The sequence below is a fragment of the Natator depressus genome, chromosome 15 (assembly GCF_965152275.1).
Source record: "Natator depressus isolate rNatDep1 chromosome 15, rNatDep2.hap1, whole genome shotgun sequence".
Lineage (NCBI taxonomy): Eukaryota > Metazoa > Chordata > Testudines > Cheloniidae > Natator > Natator depressus.
In genome coordinates this window covers 30,628,571-30,645,904 of record NC_134248.1, presented here as the reverse complement: position 1 = coordinate 30,645,904, position 17,334 = coordinate 30,628,571, and the positions used below count along the sequence as shown (strand labels likewise).

The 17,334-nt window shown below is 49.5% G+C and overlaps 1 protein-coding gene across 1 annotated transcript in view; it reads right to left on the bottom strand.

Annotated features, from left to right (window-relative positions):
* The window catches only part of SEZ6L (seizure related 6 homolog like), a 144,344-nt gene that overhangs the window by 28,990 nt on the left and 98,020 nt on the right, over positions 1-17,334 (bottom strand). Inside the window, exons 4-7 of the mRNA XM_074972860.1 lie at positions 6,589-6,781; positions 5,132-5,317; positions 3,949-4,111; positions 2,178-2,344 (exon numbers count right to left, since the gene is read on the bottom strand). Of these exons, the coding sequence (XP_074828961.1) occupies positions 2,178-2,344; positions 3,949-4,111; positions 5,132-5,317; positions 6,589-6,781 (709 nt within the window). The remainder of the gene's footprint in view (positions 1-2,177; positions 2,345-3,948; positions 4,112-5,131; positions 5,318-6,588; positions 6,782-17,334) is intronic.

The window sequence follows — 17,334 nt, the reverse complement described above, 5'->3', positions numbered from 1 at the left end:
GGGTTGAATCACGGTGATCCCAGGGTAAAAGGCAGCAGGAAGCTGCAGGAGGGGGCTCTTACAGTGAGGGACTGGCAGGGTGGAGCTGCAGGGAAAGGGAGTCTCTTGCCATGCTCCTGGAGAAAGGGCCAGTTCCTCAGGGAGGAGGGGCCATGCCCACGGTAAGCCTGGGTGGAAGATTGCTTTTGTGTTTGTCTGAGAACTTTGTTAATGTAATAAACCCCTCAGATGCTAAGCAGGGCTGTGGCTGACAGAGACTGCGGAGTCTGGTGAAGGGGAAAACAGGGGCAGGAGATAGTAGGGGTGTCCAGGCCCTGAGGGGCATTGGGTGGCAGCCCTCCCCCCCGTTACAGAGATGTCTAGTTAGTGCTTTCTGGTACTTAACATCCCCAATTCCTCAGACCAGCCCGGACAGCAATGCAGTGATGCAGGACAGAGCTCTTGTAGGGCTGTCCATCCCAGGTTTCCTATTGCACGTACCTCAAGGGAGGGGAGCTGCACCATTCCATCTTCGACGGGTGGGAGCAGGGAGGAAGGGGTTTGGGTTTGATTGAACCATCAGCAGGTCTGACGAAGGGAGACTGCGCTAACCCTCAAAGGCTCAGACATACCTGGTCTATTAGAACTCCCAGCTGCTGACTAAACAGTCACTGAACTGCGAAATGTGGAGAGCAGGGCCAGATCCCCAGCTCGTGCAAACAGGGGTAGTGCCACTGAAGTCAGTTCTGGTGATGTCAGTGCAGCCTCCCTGATTTACACCAGTTGCTGAGGATCTGGTCCTCTGTATTTCCAATGCACTTCTTAGTTAAAGTGAACAGGGGTTATTTGTGGGTAGCACAGACCCTCTTTGTATAATATAGTTTAATTATGCGTCAGGGCACTTTTCAAATGTAAAGAAATTGCTCTTAACTCTGAGCACAGATGATTAGGCCTGGGGTAAGTGGGACTTAAATAGCAGGCAGGTGAGTGACACAGGCCGGATTATTATAGCGTCTAACAGTCACCACGGAGCTTTGGCACCAAATGCCACAAAAGCTTTTGAAGGAAAAAAGCCTATAAAATAAAACAGCTGTACAGGAAAGCTGGGATTGTAGGGAAGTATTTACAATGCAGAACTAGGGGACAAGGCAGAAAACTGAATGTTCAGTGTCTTTGCAACCCCAGTAAGGAAACAGATTCTGATGGAGGATGGTGCCAGGGCAGGGGGAAGCAAAAGGGAAACTAGGAGCAAACGGGAGGTTTGATTTTCAGTTTTCAATGGCATTGGAGGAACTGTGATTTCTCCCCCCCCCGCAACCCCTTTAAAAAAAAAATGTAGATCCAAACTGCCACTGCTCTAATCTGACTGCACCTGGTATGTCTGTCTAGCTGAATGTATCTGCAGTGCTGGCCAGCATCCCGGGTACAGGCTGGCTTTTCCCTGATTCCTCTGGACAGTAACACCCCAGCTCGCCTCTGAAGTAGTTACTAGTCCAACTCACAGCTAAACCAAAGTAAATCCGAAGCTACGAGAGGAGGTAGTGTCTTCTTGTCAGTCTAACATTCCTGGCGTCTGGGAATGCTCTCTGGTTTGTAGCCATTTGTCCGATTTGCCCCTCACAACGAACAAAGGGAAAAGAAAACTCCACTTCCTAGACTATCTGTACTGCAGAAATGAGCACTCATTTCTTTTGCCTTGATTCCTGTTTGCTGGAACAGGTCTTTGGGGAGAACTAGAAGCTGCAGCCGACTGTGCATCACCAGTGACACGTTCGCAGCCAGGAGGTGAATCCTCCAAGCAGGGCTTATGCAGTTGTCACATTTGCAGCAGCCAGGCTGGGAGGGGATAGGAACTGCCGTGACTTGCCTTCTGTAATTCGTGGGAGCCTCATGTGCAGATGGTCGCCTGTCTGTGCTGGCCCAGAGATATTAGCGAGTTGACTACCAGTCCACTGGCAGACTCAGCACCAGGTACCAATCGATGCCTCCAATAAGGCATGGACAAGGGGAGGGGTGGCTATTGGATTCTCCTGGTTCAGGGGCAATCAGCTTCCTATTGCTACGAAGGGTAACCCCTGCTAGACTAATTGCAATCAGTACCTCTGTTAATTGCCTGATTCCACGGAGCACAAGCAGCGTTAGCTAGTGTCTGTCTGCTGCTACCCACCACCCAGATCCAAAATTAAAGGGGGAGTCACCTTCGAATCGAATGTTGAAAGCTGTGGTGGCCCTCGCCTCATCCGCCATGAAGTCAACACGGATGGTGGCGCCGTCGCTGATCACACCTTCAAAGGGGACACTCTCTGTCCGGAGGGAATCGTAGAGGACGGCTGAGTGGTTTGTCTCTCCGCTGTACACCACCATTCTGTTCAGAAAGGGCACGGCATGTTAGCAAAGGGCTAGTGGCTCCTCCGCTGGCCACCTTTCTGTCTGGGCAGGGACCGAGCCAGCACAGGCTGGTAATCGCTCGCTCCACACACCCCGACCCCCGTTCATTTACCAGCACAGGCCAGGATCAGGTGAGGAGCTGGAAGCCCGGGAAGGAAGAGGATGAAATGTGTATGTGGCAACAGCGTGAGACATTTCTGAACAGGGAGCTGCTCCTTCCTCGTCACCAGGCCCCTGGCGGAGTGAAAAGACCTCCAACTTGCCACTAAAAATAGGGAAGCAGGGGAAGTAACGCCTCTGCCTTTCAGCACTGTGGATTCTCAACAAGCCAGCATGGCAGGGGCCGTGCCAGTCGTTCCTCACCCAGGCAGGGGCCCGTTCGGGCATGCATTCGGAGGGCAGTGTTTGAAAGAAACGATACAAACACCAATTCACAAAGCAGATACGTCTGTTTTATGGTGTAGTAAACAGGTGCTTTATTCTCTGCTTTTACTACAAGCCATAAACTGGCTTTATTGCCTGTTACCAGACTGAATTTTTAATGACACTTAAACACAAACATCAGCCCCATAAATGTGTGCTCTGTGTTATGGATGCCGACAGACTGTGATTTGTCACTTTGTGTTTGTGGGTGAGATGCAGCCATGGGCATGTGAGGTTTTTTTGGGAGCCAGGGGGGCAGTTTGTGGATTGGGCTACTGATTATGAGACCCAGTGTCATTACACAAACCCCATGCTAAATCACACAATGGGTGGGGGTAACTGTAGATGTTTAAGGCCAGAAGGGACCATCGTGACCATCTGCAGGTGATCCAGTTCCCGTCTGGGGCAGCAGGGCACATTAGCTCTCCTGCCCCTCCCATCACTTTCTGTTTAAAAGTTACTCGGGGGAGTCTGCCCGAGAACAATGGATCTTTGACTCTTCTGTACCAGCGAGGCTCACCTCCTCCCAGGATCCCCTCCCATCTCGTTGGGCACCCTTCCCACTCAGCAACACGTGCAGGGCAGGATGGTTGTGACCCCCCTGCACACTGGAGACTCCTGCCCTAGAGAATGCTAGCCTGCGATGAAATCCCCAAAGGGGCGATGCTCCCTACCCCCTCCCCTGCACATGAGACTCGCAAGAGGAGGGCGCCTGAACCCCTGGTGTGGGAATTGCACTTCACCACCCAGGGCCATCGAAATCCCCAGCCAACTCGCCGGCTCCCGCTATAACGAGACGGGAAGTGCCCTGGTCCCGGCATGCCCTGGAGACGGGAGATCGCAGTCTGAAAGGTGGCGGGGTAAGGCCCACCCAGGTTGGAGTGAGGGAATACATTGCCCAGTCAGTCCTGAGGAAAACCCCTTGCGAGACCCTTGAGCCTCCTCTGGATGGGGCAGGAGGCTGCCAGGTCTTCCTCATGCTGATGGCATAGGGTGGGAAGAGCAGCGTGCTGAGACCTGGGTGGGGGCGCCCCTGAACCCCGGCAGTCGCCCTGGCAGCAATGGCAAAGCTAACCTCTCTGCACAGGTCAGCTCAGATTCTGGCTCTTGGGTCAGCATGCCTGTGTTCCACGAGCGACTCGCTGCAGGGCCCCTCACCTGTCCTTTTCGCTCAGCAGAAGCCTCTCAAAGTGCAGGTGCAGCTTCTGGCCCTGGGGAGCTTCGATGGTCCACACGCAGTGCATGTTGCTGCGGTTCCCGGGGTAGCTCGGCGAGAGAACTCGTCCAATGGTGGCATTATGCACCGTCCCTCCGCAGGGTGCTGGCAAGGAGATCACAGAGACAGTGAGACTGGAGCACACAGCCACGCAGAGCTTCAGCCCCAGCCAGATAAAGCGGGCCATGCACTCTGTACTGACAAATGAGTGTGTGCTAAGGAAGGGCCTCTTCACCAAGAAATGGGCTGCCAAATCAGGGCAGGTTCTGCTCTCAACTGCACCAGGGTAAACTGGAGTGACTCCACTGACTCCAAAGATGTGGATTTACACCAGTATAACTCAGAGCAGAATCCACTCTTGTTATGAGTCCCCAAAGCATTTAAATCTTCCCTGGTTTTGCGTTTCCTTCCCAGGGTGGCACAGTGCGCTGGAAGGATATTAGGTTGATTTATAGCAGATGCAGGTTCAAACCATGTGAAGCTCGTGGCTTTGCATGGGTTTGACCCCAGATCAAATGACCCCAGATCAAATCAGATACTCTGCTTTCCACTGGTTCTCTTTGACATTTTAGGTTCATTTAACTTGGGAAAGGAAAGTTAGGAGTGAGGGGTTGACCCCCAAACCCAATGTCAACTGAAACTGCCCCATCCTGCACAGCAAATGTGCAGGTGTGTGCAGCTCTGCATGGTGGAGACAGGGAAACCCCGCAAGCCTGGGAGAGTGGGATTATGTAGGAAGGAGGCTGTATAAGGTAGTGAGGGAGGCTGGGCTCTGTATGAGTGATTCTCACACACAAGCTGGGCGGCTCTGAACACAACTGGAAGCAGCTTAACGCCGAGGAGTGGTAGAGGCAGGAGGAAAAGCTTTTTGAGAAGAGCTGAGCAGATATATCGTCTCCCAGGGGATTTGCATTCTACCTCTGCCAGAAGCCACTGATGTTGTGTTCCTCACGCTTTACTCACATGAAATGTCACTCCACTGAACTGCATGGATGCCCGCTGATGTAAATAGGAGCAGAATTTGGTAGTTTCCCCCCTCTCCCAGGCTCACATTCAACTTCTAACACTAAATTATTCTAGAGTCAGGCTTGTCTTAGCATCTGTGTTAATGATCAGTTGCTGTACCCGAACAGACAGGTTCTGGGCTGCTCCAGTGAGGTCTAGATGCATTGATGCATGTAAGCACTTTGGGGCCTTGGAGTTCATATCCCAGGTAACAGTGGAAATGGGCGACTCCACCAGAATGCAGATCCATTACAGTGACATCTCCAAAGTCAGGTCTCCGTGGAAAGTTGCAGCTCAGCATGAACACTAGAACAAACACACAGCGAGATTTTAAGCATCACCACTGTCTTCTCTGAGTAATTCTGCAATAAGAAGAGTGGCTGAAAGCTGAAGAGGTAATGGAACCTGGTCACACTAGCCCAGACACACCATTGTTGGAGACTTGTGTGTTTGTGCCATTGATTACTTTTCACCTGTTCATGCTTTCAATTAGACATCCTTTCTAATTCTTGTTTCTAACAAGAATTCACTTGTAGTCGTTTATTTTTCTGTAGCTGTTCAAGGGAAAAATAAATATTCTGTACGTATCCCTGTAGGATGGGCTTCTATATGAGAACAGAAACAGATGCAGTGGGCCTAGGGGAACATAAAATCGCTGGAAATGTGCCAGAAAGGCTAGACCTGTCAAGGTCCATATAAATAACTAACCTGTGTCTGTACGGCAAGTGTCAGAGAATAGAGACGTCTGCTCACTCTGGCCCTGATCCAGCAAAGCAGTCAAGCATGAGCCTAACTCTAAGAACATGAGGACAATGGGTTTACTTACATGCCTACCTGCTTTGCTGGAGCAGATCCTCTGAGCACAGTTCCACAAAACAGAGCCACATCCCCCAAGGGGCAGAAGCCCCTGCAAAACTTGGGAGTGAAGCCTGCAGTTAGTGTTTGATTATTTATTCCTCTCCTAAGCAGGCAATGGCTTGTGCAGGGGGCAGACTGTGTTCAGCTACAATGGATACAAACTGGTTTTATTCAGAGGCCTTAGGCAGCTCGGGAGCTGGGGTATTTCACCTCTCAGTCCCTGGTTTCACCCTCAGCTTGGGAGCTACCAAAAAATGTCAAGCAAATGTGCTTCTGCCCATGCTTGTAATGACTGCACTTGTGGCCCAACAGCCATTCAGGATACAGTGCCAGTGCCAGAGGGATTGGCACGGTAGATGGGGAAGGACATTTCATCTTCTAACAATTCCCACTCACGTAGCATCTTTATCCAGGGCTCTGAAAGGATTCTGCAAAGAGGACACCCAGGGTCTGATCCCCCCTCCCCCCATCTCCCGACTGCAGTGGGAGCAGCCCCATGGCACGGGAGAGGTGAAGTGGCTTGCCCAAGGTCGCTCAGCAAATCAGTGAGAGAGTCAGGAATAAAACCCAAGTCTCCTGGGTTGCAGCCCATTGCCCCAGCCACTCGACCATGCTGCTGGCCTGGTTGTGCTGGGGGGCCTGGAGGGCGAGGCCCCCCACTGGGTTCTCAGCCCCGGGGCTGGGGAGGGGCTGGCTGGGTTTGGCTAATAAACACCTACCCTGGTAATGAAGCTGAAAAGTCCCGACCACGTCGTCTCGGAACGTCCGGAAGTAAACGGAAATTGAGTTGGTGGGGCTGCGAATCACCTGCCCCTCCACCAGAAGCGTCTGATTGGCTAAGACCACCAAGCTGTCATCGCCCACTCCACGAATGGCGAGCACCTCGCCCTCTGACAGGTTCACGCTCTTCACCTGAAGGGCAGACAGACACCACGCTGGGAGCTTTGCCCTGGCCTGGCGCTCGATGCGCGAAGGCGCCACACCAAGGCTCCCAGGCCACCCGCGCAATGCGGACACCTCCCGTCTGGGCTGATTAGCAGGGTCCCTGTCCTGCACTGACAGGGCCTGAGTCGCTCGCAGTGCTGCACCGAGCCTGGAAAGCGCTATCCCCACTTCACAGCGGGGGGACACCCAGGTGATCCGCCACAGGGAGCTGCTGGCTGAGTCAGTCGCAGAACCCAGGTCCCCTGCCTCCCCGTTCCCCGATGGAACCCCACTGTGCATCTTAGCTGGTCCTTGTCCTGCATGGAGAGCTGCCGGGGGGGGGTATTGTGAGTTACACGGCACCCTGGAGTACATAGTGCTTTAGATGTACCCTCCGTCAGGAACTGGACCTTTGTGCCAACATGAATTTACTGCACTGTTAAATTATGCTGCTATTATCGGGGTCATACTGGGGGAAAAAGAAGGTGGAGGGCATGGGGGTACTCTTCCAAGCCCCACCCATAAAATAAGCTCCGCCCATGTGAGTCATCAGAATGACAGTAGATTGTGGAGACGTTCAGAATCGGATCCTGCTGCTCCCCCAAGTGCCACTGGGCTCCCCCTTAATTGGGGGAGAATGAGCGGTGGCACCTACCAACCTCCACCCACTTGTGGCTCCGAATGAGCCCTCACTCAGGGTCAGTTGTGCACATCTGTGACCCTCCCTCTCTTTTCTTACCCGAAGAATGAAATAGTTAGTGATGCTGACCTTTAAATGATCATCACCATCATCATCATAAGCACCTAGATAATAGGACTATAAATAGGAGCCAACATGGATTTGTCAAGACCAGTCATGCCAAACCAATCTAATTTCCTTCTTTGACAGGGTTACTGGCCTAGTGGGTGGGGAGGGGGAAGCAGTAGAGGTGACATAGCTTGATTTTTAGTATGGCTTTTGACACAGTCCCACATGGGATTCTTAGGAACAAACAAGGGAAATGTGGTCTAGATGAGCCTACTATGAGGTGGGTGAAAAACTGGTTGAGAAACTTAGTCTCTAAGAAAAGGAGTACTTGTGGCACCTTAGAGACTAACCAATTTATTTGAGCATGAGCTTTCGTGAGCTACAGCTCGATGAAGTGAGCTGTAGCTCACGCTCAGATAAATTGATTAGTCTCTAAGGTGCCACAAGTACTCCTTTTCTTTTTGCGAATACAGACTAACACGGCTGTTACTCTGAAATTAGTCTAAGGTACCACAAGTACTCCTTGGGGGTTTTTTTTTTGTTTGTTTTTGTTTTTTTTTTTTTACACTCAAAGAGTAGTTATCAATGGTTCACTATCAGACTGAGAGGGCATCTCTAGGGGGTCCGTCCTGGGTCTGGTACTATTCAATATTTTCACCAATGACTTAGGTAATGGAGTGGAGAGTGTGCTTATAAAATCTGTGGATGACACCAAGCAGGGAGGGGGTGAAAGCTCTTTGGAAGACAGAATTTGAATCCAAAATGACCTTGACAAATTGGAGAATTGGTCTGAAATCAACAAGATGAAATTCAGTACAGACAAGTGCAAAGTGCTATACTTAGGAAGAAAAAAAAAAAAAATCAAACGCACAACTACAAAATGGGGACTCCCTCGCTAGACAGAATAGCACTGCTGAAAAAGACCTGGGGGTTAGAATGAATCACAAATTGAATAGGAGTCAACAATGTGATGCATTTGCGAAAAAGGCTAATATTCTGAGGAGTATTAACAGGAGTGTTGAATGTGAGACACAGGAAGGAATAGTCCTGCTTTACTCGGCGTTGGTGAGACCTCAGCTGGGTACTGTGTCCAGTTCTGGGCACCACACTTGAAGAATGTTATGGACACATTGGAGAGAGTCCAGAGGAGAGCAACAAAAATGATCAAAGGTTTAGAAAACCTGACCTGTGAGGGAAGGTTAAAAAGAACTGGCCATGTTTAGTGTTGAGAAAAGAAGACCGAGGAGGAACCTGATAACAGTCTTCAAATACATTAAGTCCTGTTATAAAGAGGAGGGTGGTCAATTGTTCTCCAGGTCCACTGAAGATGGAACAAGAAGTCATGGGCTTAATCTGCAGCAAGGGAGATTTAGGTCAGATATTAGGAAAATCTTTCTAACTGTCAGGACAGTTAAGTTCTGGAACAACCAAGGGAGGTTGTGAATCCCCATCACTGGAGGTTTTTAAGAACAGGTTAGAGACTGTCATAAATATAAAGGGAAGGGTAAACACCTTTCAATCCCTCCTGGCCAGAGGAAAAACCCTTTCACCTGTAAAGGGTTAAGAAGCTAGGATAACCTCGCTGGCACCTGACCAAACTGACCAGTGAGGAGACAAGATACTTTCAAAGCTGGAGGGGGGAGAAACAAAGGCAACACACAGAGAGAGCCTTTGTTTCTCCCCCACTCCAGCTTTGAAAGTATCTTGTCTCCTCATTGGTCAGCTTAGGGGTTTTTCATGTCCAGGTTCCTTCCCCACTCTGAACTCTAGGGTACAGATGTGGGGACCTGTATGAAAAACCCCCTAAGCTTATTCTTACCAGCTTAGGTTAAAACTTCCCCAAGGTACAAACTATTTTACCTTTTGCCCTTGGACTTTATTGCTGCTACCACCAACCGTCTAACAAATATATAACAGGGAAAGAGCCTGCTTGGAAACATCTTTCCCCCCAAAATCCTCCCCAAACCCTACACCCCCTTTCCTGGGGAAGGCTTGAGAAAAATCCTCACCAATTTACATAGGTGAGCACAGACCCAAACCCTTGGATCTTAAGAACAATTAAAAAGCAATCAGGTTCTTAAAAGAAGAATTTTAATTGAAGAAAAAGTAAAAGAATCACCTCTGTAAAATCAGGATGGTAAATACCTTACAGGGTAATCAGATTCAAAACATAGAGAATCCCTCTAGGCAAAACCTTAAGTTACAAAAAGACACAAAAACAGGAATATACATTCCATTCAGCACAGCTTATTTTATCAGCCATTTAAACAAAACAGAATCTACTGCATCTCTAACTAGATTGCTTATTAGCCCTTTACAGGAGTTCTGACCTGCATTCCTGCTCTGGTCCCAGCAAAGGCAACACAGAGAGAGAGAGCTTTTGTTTCTCCCCCCTCCAGCTTTGAAAGTATCTTGTCTCCTCATTGGTCAGTTTGGTCAGGTGCCAGCGAGGGTTATCCTAGCTTCTTAACCCTTTACAGGTGAAAGGGTTTTTCCTCTGACCAGGAGGGATTTAAAGGTGTTTACCCTTCCCTTTATATTTATGACAGAGACAGACAGACATCTGTCAGGATGAAAAAGATTTGCTTGTTCCTGCCTCAGTGCAGGGGACTGGACTCTTGAGGTCCCTTCCAGCCTTACACTTCTGTGATTCTGTGGCTGTATGGTCACAGGGCATCTGAGTTACCCACTTGCTGAGATAACTGGAGGAATGTGTAGTGCTCAGGGAGAGTTCCAGCTGACTCTGTTGCACCCAGGGCTAAGGTTTTCTTCATCACCAGAACAGCTATGGACTCCAAGCAAGCAAGCTGAGATTTTGGAGAGGAGGACAGCTGCTTCAGAGAGGTGCCAGTATGGTGAATGGGAGTGTGTTATACTTTAAGGCTATTAATTATTTGAGTGACTGAAGAGGACAAATTTGGTAATGTGACTGGAAGTTAGTAGGGCAGAATAGCACATCACCCCTAAGCAATGCACATGGTCTCATCACTGCACTCCCAGTCAGCTCCTGCTTTCAGAAGGTGCATTTTGTTACGTTTCCAGAGTAACTCGCTGTGCTTTGACTGCCCTCCATGGGGTGAGCCTGAGCTTGGTGGATGTTCTCAGACACGTTCTGTCTCAGCCAGCCCCTTTGCTCTCCATGTACATCCCTCCTCCCCTACAGCCCTGCCTACAGAAAGCTTTCATCACATTGTGACAGGATCTGCCCCGGGATGAAGTGCCATTGCGTTGGTTCGGGCAAACCTGCTGTTACCTGAAGCTGCACCCCAGGGGCCTTTAAATAACAGGGCCACATTTTCAAGGGAAGGAACCTGAACTTTGCCAGAGCACTGTGTGACCCTGCCCCATGCAGAGGGCTGCGTTGAGACTAGTGTCTGCTCTCTGCACCGGATGGCTTTGATGCAATGCAAGGAACACCTACATTTGTAGATGCCAATGGCTGACCAGTGCCCACAGGGTACCTGCCAGTAATTACACCATTGCCCTGGGCATCTGGGCTGTTGTGTCTCCTCTGGAAAGTGCCCACAGCACAAACATTACAGAGCCAACTGCAACAGTCATGGAGCTCTTACAAGCCCCCCGGCTCCTTAAAGGTCACTGTCCCTGCAACCAAGCCAAGGCGAGCTAGGCCAGGCTCACTAAAGACCTGTCAATGCAGCCCCTGGTTCCATTCCTGCAGTGATCACTGCTGAATGATACAACAGTCTCTTTCTCCTCCTGGTCTGGTTTGCTACTACAGCAGGAAAAATGTGGCTTATTATTTAATCTTGCTGGAATCACTGCAATGCTGCTAGCAGGAAGTGACCTGCTCCAACAATGCCCTTGGTTATAGAGGAAGCCCGAAGGAGTTAAAAGTCAGTGACAGAGAACTCTGAAAATGCAAACTGCACTGCGTGAATGCAGCATAAGAAGGTCTAGCTTCTACCCGCAGAAGAAAGCGCAAAAGCAACAGCGCTAGGACTGAAATAGGTGGCCCAGAAAAGCTGAGAGAAAAGCAGGTTTCTTTGTAAGCTAAATTGTTGTTTACAATTAGCTGTTTGCACAAGGCATCTGCTTGTAGGTACCTCTGCTTCCATAGATGGCTATTTACAGACAATAAAGCAGCTAATATTTTCAATGAGCAGTAGAAAGGCCTTTTAATTAGTGCTTGGAACCTGGTAGCTAACAAGTAACCGCACCTTTGTTTTCCATGTTCTTTTAGCATAATAAAGAGGCTGGTATTTCAGCAATGAGATACCCACAGCTGCCATTTGTTTTCTTAAGGATGTGAAGACCAAGGCCCTATATTTAGCACTTCCCAAAACATTAGCTTCTAATTGCATGCGCTTGTGAGGATGTGGTGACTAGAAGAATTTGTTGTTGTTGTTATAAAATTTGCTTGATTTCTCATCACATAAGAATGATCATCTTCACAGCACCAGCAGATGGGCTGTAACAGCCAGGGCAAGAGCCCCAGCAGCCCTTTGATAGGAGCCTCATAAAGCAATTTGCAGCACTTTGAGCCTTTTGATCTTTTGGTGCAAGGAGCTAGATTTCCTCAGGAGAAATGACACCAAACCTGATTAACAATGAAACCACTTCCCTTCCCCAAACACCCATAAACCCTTTCCTAATTCCAAGAAAGTGCCAAATCCTCACCCTCTTCAGGACCACAGGATTGGGCCTGAAGGATGCAAAGCACTTCTTCACCTGTTACCTCCCCTCTAAACAATCACCAGCAGGCCAGTGAGTCCCCACAGCACTTTGGGCAGATCTGAGTTGCAGATATTCGACTTAAGAACACAGCCCTTTGCCTGATTAGCCGTAAGAGCAACTGCTGAATAGGAGCAGACGGTGACGTACACTGTATATGTATGGATACATATTTTGGCCAGTAGAGAGAGGGCAGTACACATTCTAAAACTCTCACCACGTGGCTTTCTTGGCCCCAAGCAGAAGTATCTGTTTCCTGCCTTGCTGCCCTGGGGGGAGATTTGCAAAGGCACCAGTAGAGTGAGGCGACCAATTCCCACTGACTTTGAAAAAGAGCCAGTCACTTGTGCCATTAAAAATCTGCCTTTGTTGTCTAAGGCCCCCAACCAATTCCTGCTGTCGTGCATGGGCACCTTTCCATTGACTTTGATAGACGCTGGAGAAGACCTTGCGTGAGAAAACAACCATTTCTGACCAAAAAGAAACCTTGTCAGCTATTGGTTGCCAGGAGAAGTTTTGGTTTAATTTTTAAAAACAAAGATGGGTTTCATGTAATGTGACAATGCAAGTTGGTGCATAGACTGTACAGCTGTCCTGGCATAAGCAAGGTTAACAGATCCAGTCTCAGGGGGTATATGTGCAAATCAAGCTCAGAACAGAGCCTTGTTTTTTTCTCACTGGACCCCTTAAACACAGGAGGAAAATATGCCTTGAGGCCCTGATCCAGGTGATCCCTGTGCTTAGCATGTGCTTACCTTTCAGCAGGTGAGTAGTCAACTCGATTATTCACCTGCTTAATATTAAGCATATGCTTAAGAGTATGGCTGGATGGGGACCCCGAAATTTACATATTTTATGTAATTTTCCAGATGCCTTTCAACCCCTCTCCTGTATTCACAATGTTCCCTCATTGAAGCCCTAACGCTGGCAAAGCGAGAGCTGTAGAAAATCCATGTTCCTCTTTTCTCCTCGCTCCCTTATTGTCATTCTGAACAGACTTGTCTGCAGTACAGAGGCTCTCCAAGAGCTTGTGTCCAGTGTAGTTTGTAGCTGCCAGGCTCTTCGGCTGTGCCAGGTTAGTAAAGATTTCCTGATTATGATGCGTGAGCAGCAACCTCCCAGCATAAGTCCTAAGTTTCAAGGCTGTGCGCTGAGTGAACGAGTGCCGCTGGAACCCCTGGGAGGCGGGAGGGACTGGAGGGTAAAGTGAGGAGAGCAGGAGTTTAGTTTAGAAGGGGTCCGGTTTTAGAGGAAGCAAGTGAGGAAGTAGGCAAGGCAATTGTGAGAAAGGCCAAGGGCAGAAAGTTTTCAGCAGACATGAAATGAGGAGAAACAGGAGCTTTTCTTCCAGCATTTTAAGTTGGGAGTACAGTTATGAACTCAGCTGAAACGTCAAGCTTGGGCTATGCTCTAGCTCAGAGAGAATTGATGGGCTTCATGGAGACAACAGCAGGTGAGGTTCTCTGGCCTGCATTATGCAGGTGGTCAGAGGAGATGACATAACAATGTCTTCTATCCATGGGGCGGATCCTCAGCTGGTGTACACTGTCACAGCTCCAGTGAAGTCAATGTCACCAGTGGGGGATCTGCCCCTGTGAATCTGTGAACCTAACTACCTGTCCAGGAATGATGAAATTCACCAAGGCCTCGCTGCCACGTCTGTCCCCGTTCAAACCAGAAGTGAGAGATCAGTTTGGGTGCTGAGCTGTTGCACAGAAGTGAATTTCACCAGCAGTGAATAGGCAAGAATTATATGCAGAAAAGGGCGAACTTACTCCTAGTCTTCCTGATGCGAGTAGCCCTTTTGCAGTCAATAGGTTAATCTGTTTCAGTAAGGCAAGGAGAATTTGGGCCACTGACTTCAAAGGGCGTTCCATGTGAGATGGGACTCCAGCACAGAAAAAAGAGGCCTACTATAAAAAAGAGCAGCGTTTGCCTTCTCTGAATGCCAGTGGATGTGGGTATAGTCCGAGTGTCCACATCCATGCAACACACATTGTACCCAGGGGAGAAAATGGTGCAATAACCCCAGCTGGGGGTGGGAAGGGAGCGATTAAAGGAAGAAGCACAGCTGGGGTCATGGTTCTTGCGACCAGGTAGCTTGAGAAATGGATTCCTAATAGCCAGGGCTTGGATGTGCCAGTGAAGGTCCTTTAAGGGGAGGGGTCAACGGTACAAAGGGCAATTAGATGCTCCAGTCCCACTGAGTGTCAACAGGCGTTAAACTGCCCTTTGTGCCCTTGCAAATCATCCCTTTGGGTGCCGCCTGGGTTAGCACCGGAGGGCCCCATGCTAGAGAGAAGGGACAAAGGCCAGAGCCACTTTGCTTTACTATAAGGGCTCTGCAAGCTGCCCACTGCCCTCAGCGATGGCACCAGTCTGATCGCTGCAGCCAGGCATTGCAGACCGGCCCTGCTGTCAACAGCCACATTGCTCCCTGTGAAGGCTGAGGAGCCAATGCCCTTAGTCTGCTGGTTCTGAGCAATACTGCACTTTATGGGGCTAGTCACAAGCTCCATCCAGGTTTAATGATCACTGGGAAGTTATGAGCAAGGGGCGGTGCTTTATAACTGGGGTAAGAACAGCTGAACTCATCTGCAAGACGGATAATGCCAGCAATTCCAGGTCACCACCACTGACCCGTGGGCTGCTTTCAGCTCTAATTTTTCAAAGAAAAACAAATTGGTGGCTCACTTTTTCAGCCTGGAAACAGAATAACAAAAGCAACTATACTGGCCTGAGAGAGGCCGTGCTCCCTATCCAAGCCACCTTCAGCATCATTCAGCGCTTCAGACCCCGCTGGCAAGCTGGCTCTCCCAGTGCCTGGCCAGCGTTGGGAGCACCAGCTACCTGAGGTCAAGTCCTAGCCAGCCAGCGGGAGGCAAAGCTGCTTGGTTGGAGAAGGATCCCTGACTCCCCTGCAGCATTTCTCATCTGTAGATGTGAAAGCACTTTGCAATCTGGCCTGTGTTTATAGATGGGGAAACTGAGGCATAGAGGCTAAGTAACTTGCCCAGGGTTATACAGGAAGTCTGAGGCAGAGCAGGGAGTTGAACCTGGGTCTCCTAAGTCTTATTACCTTAACCACTGGACCAGTGTGGCAATGAGGGCCTGTCCCCTCTGCTCACAATATGGAGGTGATATTGGCTCTCTCCTTCCCAAACTGCTTCTGCAGGCCTAGTAGGCATGGCTGACCAAATGGGCCCCGGCTAGGTCTTTGCGGGGTTCTCTTTAGGCTCCAGATCTGGCCAAAGTGCACCCTGCCTGGGTGATGTCTCAATTTAGAGCTTGGAGACACCCCGGGGGTGCTGCTGGCCCCTGGTGCACTCCCTCTGGTCACATTAGCTGCAGGGAATGCATGGCCCCCAACGGTTCCACTTCCCTTCCAGACTCAAGCCAATGGGTTGGCTTTGATTTACTGAGGCTGTGACGGGTTGGGTCCTGGCTCCCTGACACGCTCCCTGGAGGGCTCCTCTCCCTGACCCCAGTGTAAATCAGGGGGCACCTCATTGAAACCATTGTGAAATTGGTGGGAGAGGAGACTTGAATCCAGGGGGCTCTCAGAAGGGAGGGAGCAACATTAGGGTTCTGTGCCAGGCATTGGCGTGTGTGTGTGGGGGGGGGGGTGGTTTGGAGATTCCTGAATGTGTGCTTGTTGTGGGGGACAATTAACGTTTTCTTGGGCTTCCTGGACGAGAGGCAAGAACTGAGAGCTCGATTCCCACACAAGCCAGGCGCACATGAGTGTGCAAGAAATACATGCCTAACTTGTACACATCATTGCCTTGTTTGTTCCAGTCTCCAGTGCGAAACGCCCCAATGAAAAGCACAGCACAAAAACCTCTCTAGGCAGACAGAGACCTGTGCTCAGATTTAAACATTAATTCATTGTTGATTCGGGGTGAATTAATTGGAATAGCTGATACGAACACAGCCAAACTCAGCCTTTGCATAAGTTAATGCAACGCCACTGACTTCTGTTGGGTTTTCACCTGGGCTGGATTTAGCTCATTGTGTCTGTTCTAAATCACTGAAAAAATCCAGAGTCTTCCTGCCGTGTATTGTGCTGAAATGACTCACGGACGGTTCTGTTTCCAAACCAGGTTTGTCAGGTGAAGGCCAGCCCCAAAGTCATGTTGACAAATTAAGAAGGGAAATATTAAAGGAACAGTCATTGGAGCAGCATGAGAATTGAGCTGCTCTGCTTTACGGCTGCTTTCCCAGTTTTCAGGGCCTGTCTGCAGAGGAGAAATTTCAGACTGGTATTTAGGGGGGAAGGTGCTGATCTCTGAAGGGGGAAGGTGCTGATTAATGCATTGCAGCACTTACCCAGAAATCTTACTTGCAGGCATTCCTGAAGTGTGTCAGCAGCAGGCCCTGTGCAAGGGAAGGCTTTGCAGAGCTATTGCTCTATCTGGCAGCCCGCATGGCAGCAGTCACTTTCCAGCTATTTAAATTCTGTCTCAGGTTAGTCTGTACTTGGGAAACTTACAAAAGAGGATGAAAGAAAGAGCCAGGGGGGTTTATTGCTCTCTTGAAGCAGATTTCTCCTTTATCACTGGGAGGTAGGTAAACCGCACCTGTCCTTGGGACTCCCCTCTGTGTCTGGGATAACTTTCAGCTACACATTGATACAGTGGCCTTGTGCCAGGGATCATCAGCCAGGGAGAAAGGTACCATATGTGCAGCTTCCTGCCAGGAACTGCAAAGGGAAATCAAAGAGTGAACTAATTTAAGCTCCTGGAACACCTGTCATTAAGACAGGGAAGCGGAGGGGTGTGGCGGGAAGAATCCTTCCAACCTAAACTAACAGGCTTGTTCGCCCCCCTAGAAAACACCCAAACACCATTACATTTCAGCTGAAATCTCTTTAAGGAAATGATGTTTCTTGCCAAGAAATGTCAAGAGTTTTTTATAAATGTAATTTTATTATAATTAGCTGCTCTGTCCTTATCACTGCAATGCTGGGAGCTAATTTGCAGCATGTCAGTGGCTCAGGGCTTGATGTGCTGGGCTGCTTGCAGTGGGCTTGATAGGAGGACTGGGGTCTGAAACGTCTAATAAGGTGAGATTCACGCCTGGGCAGAGCGCCAGCACAAAG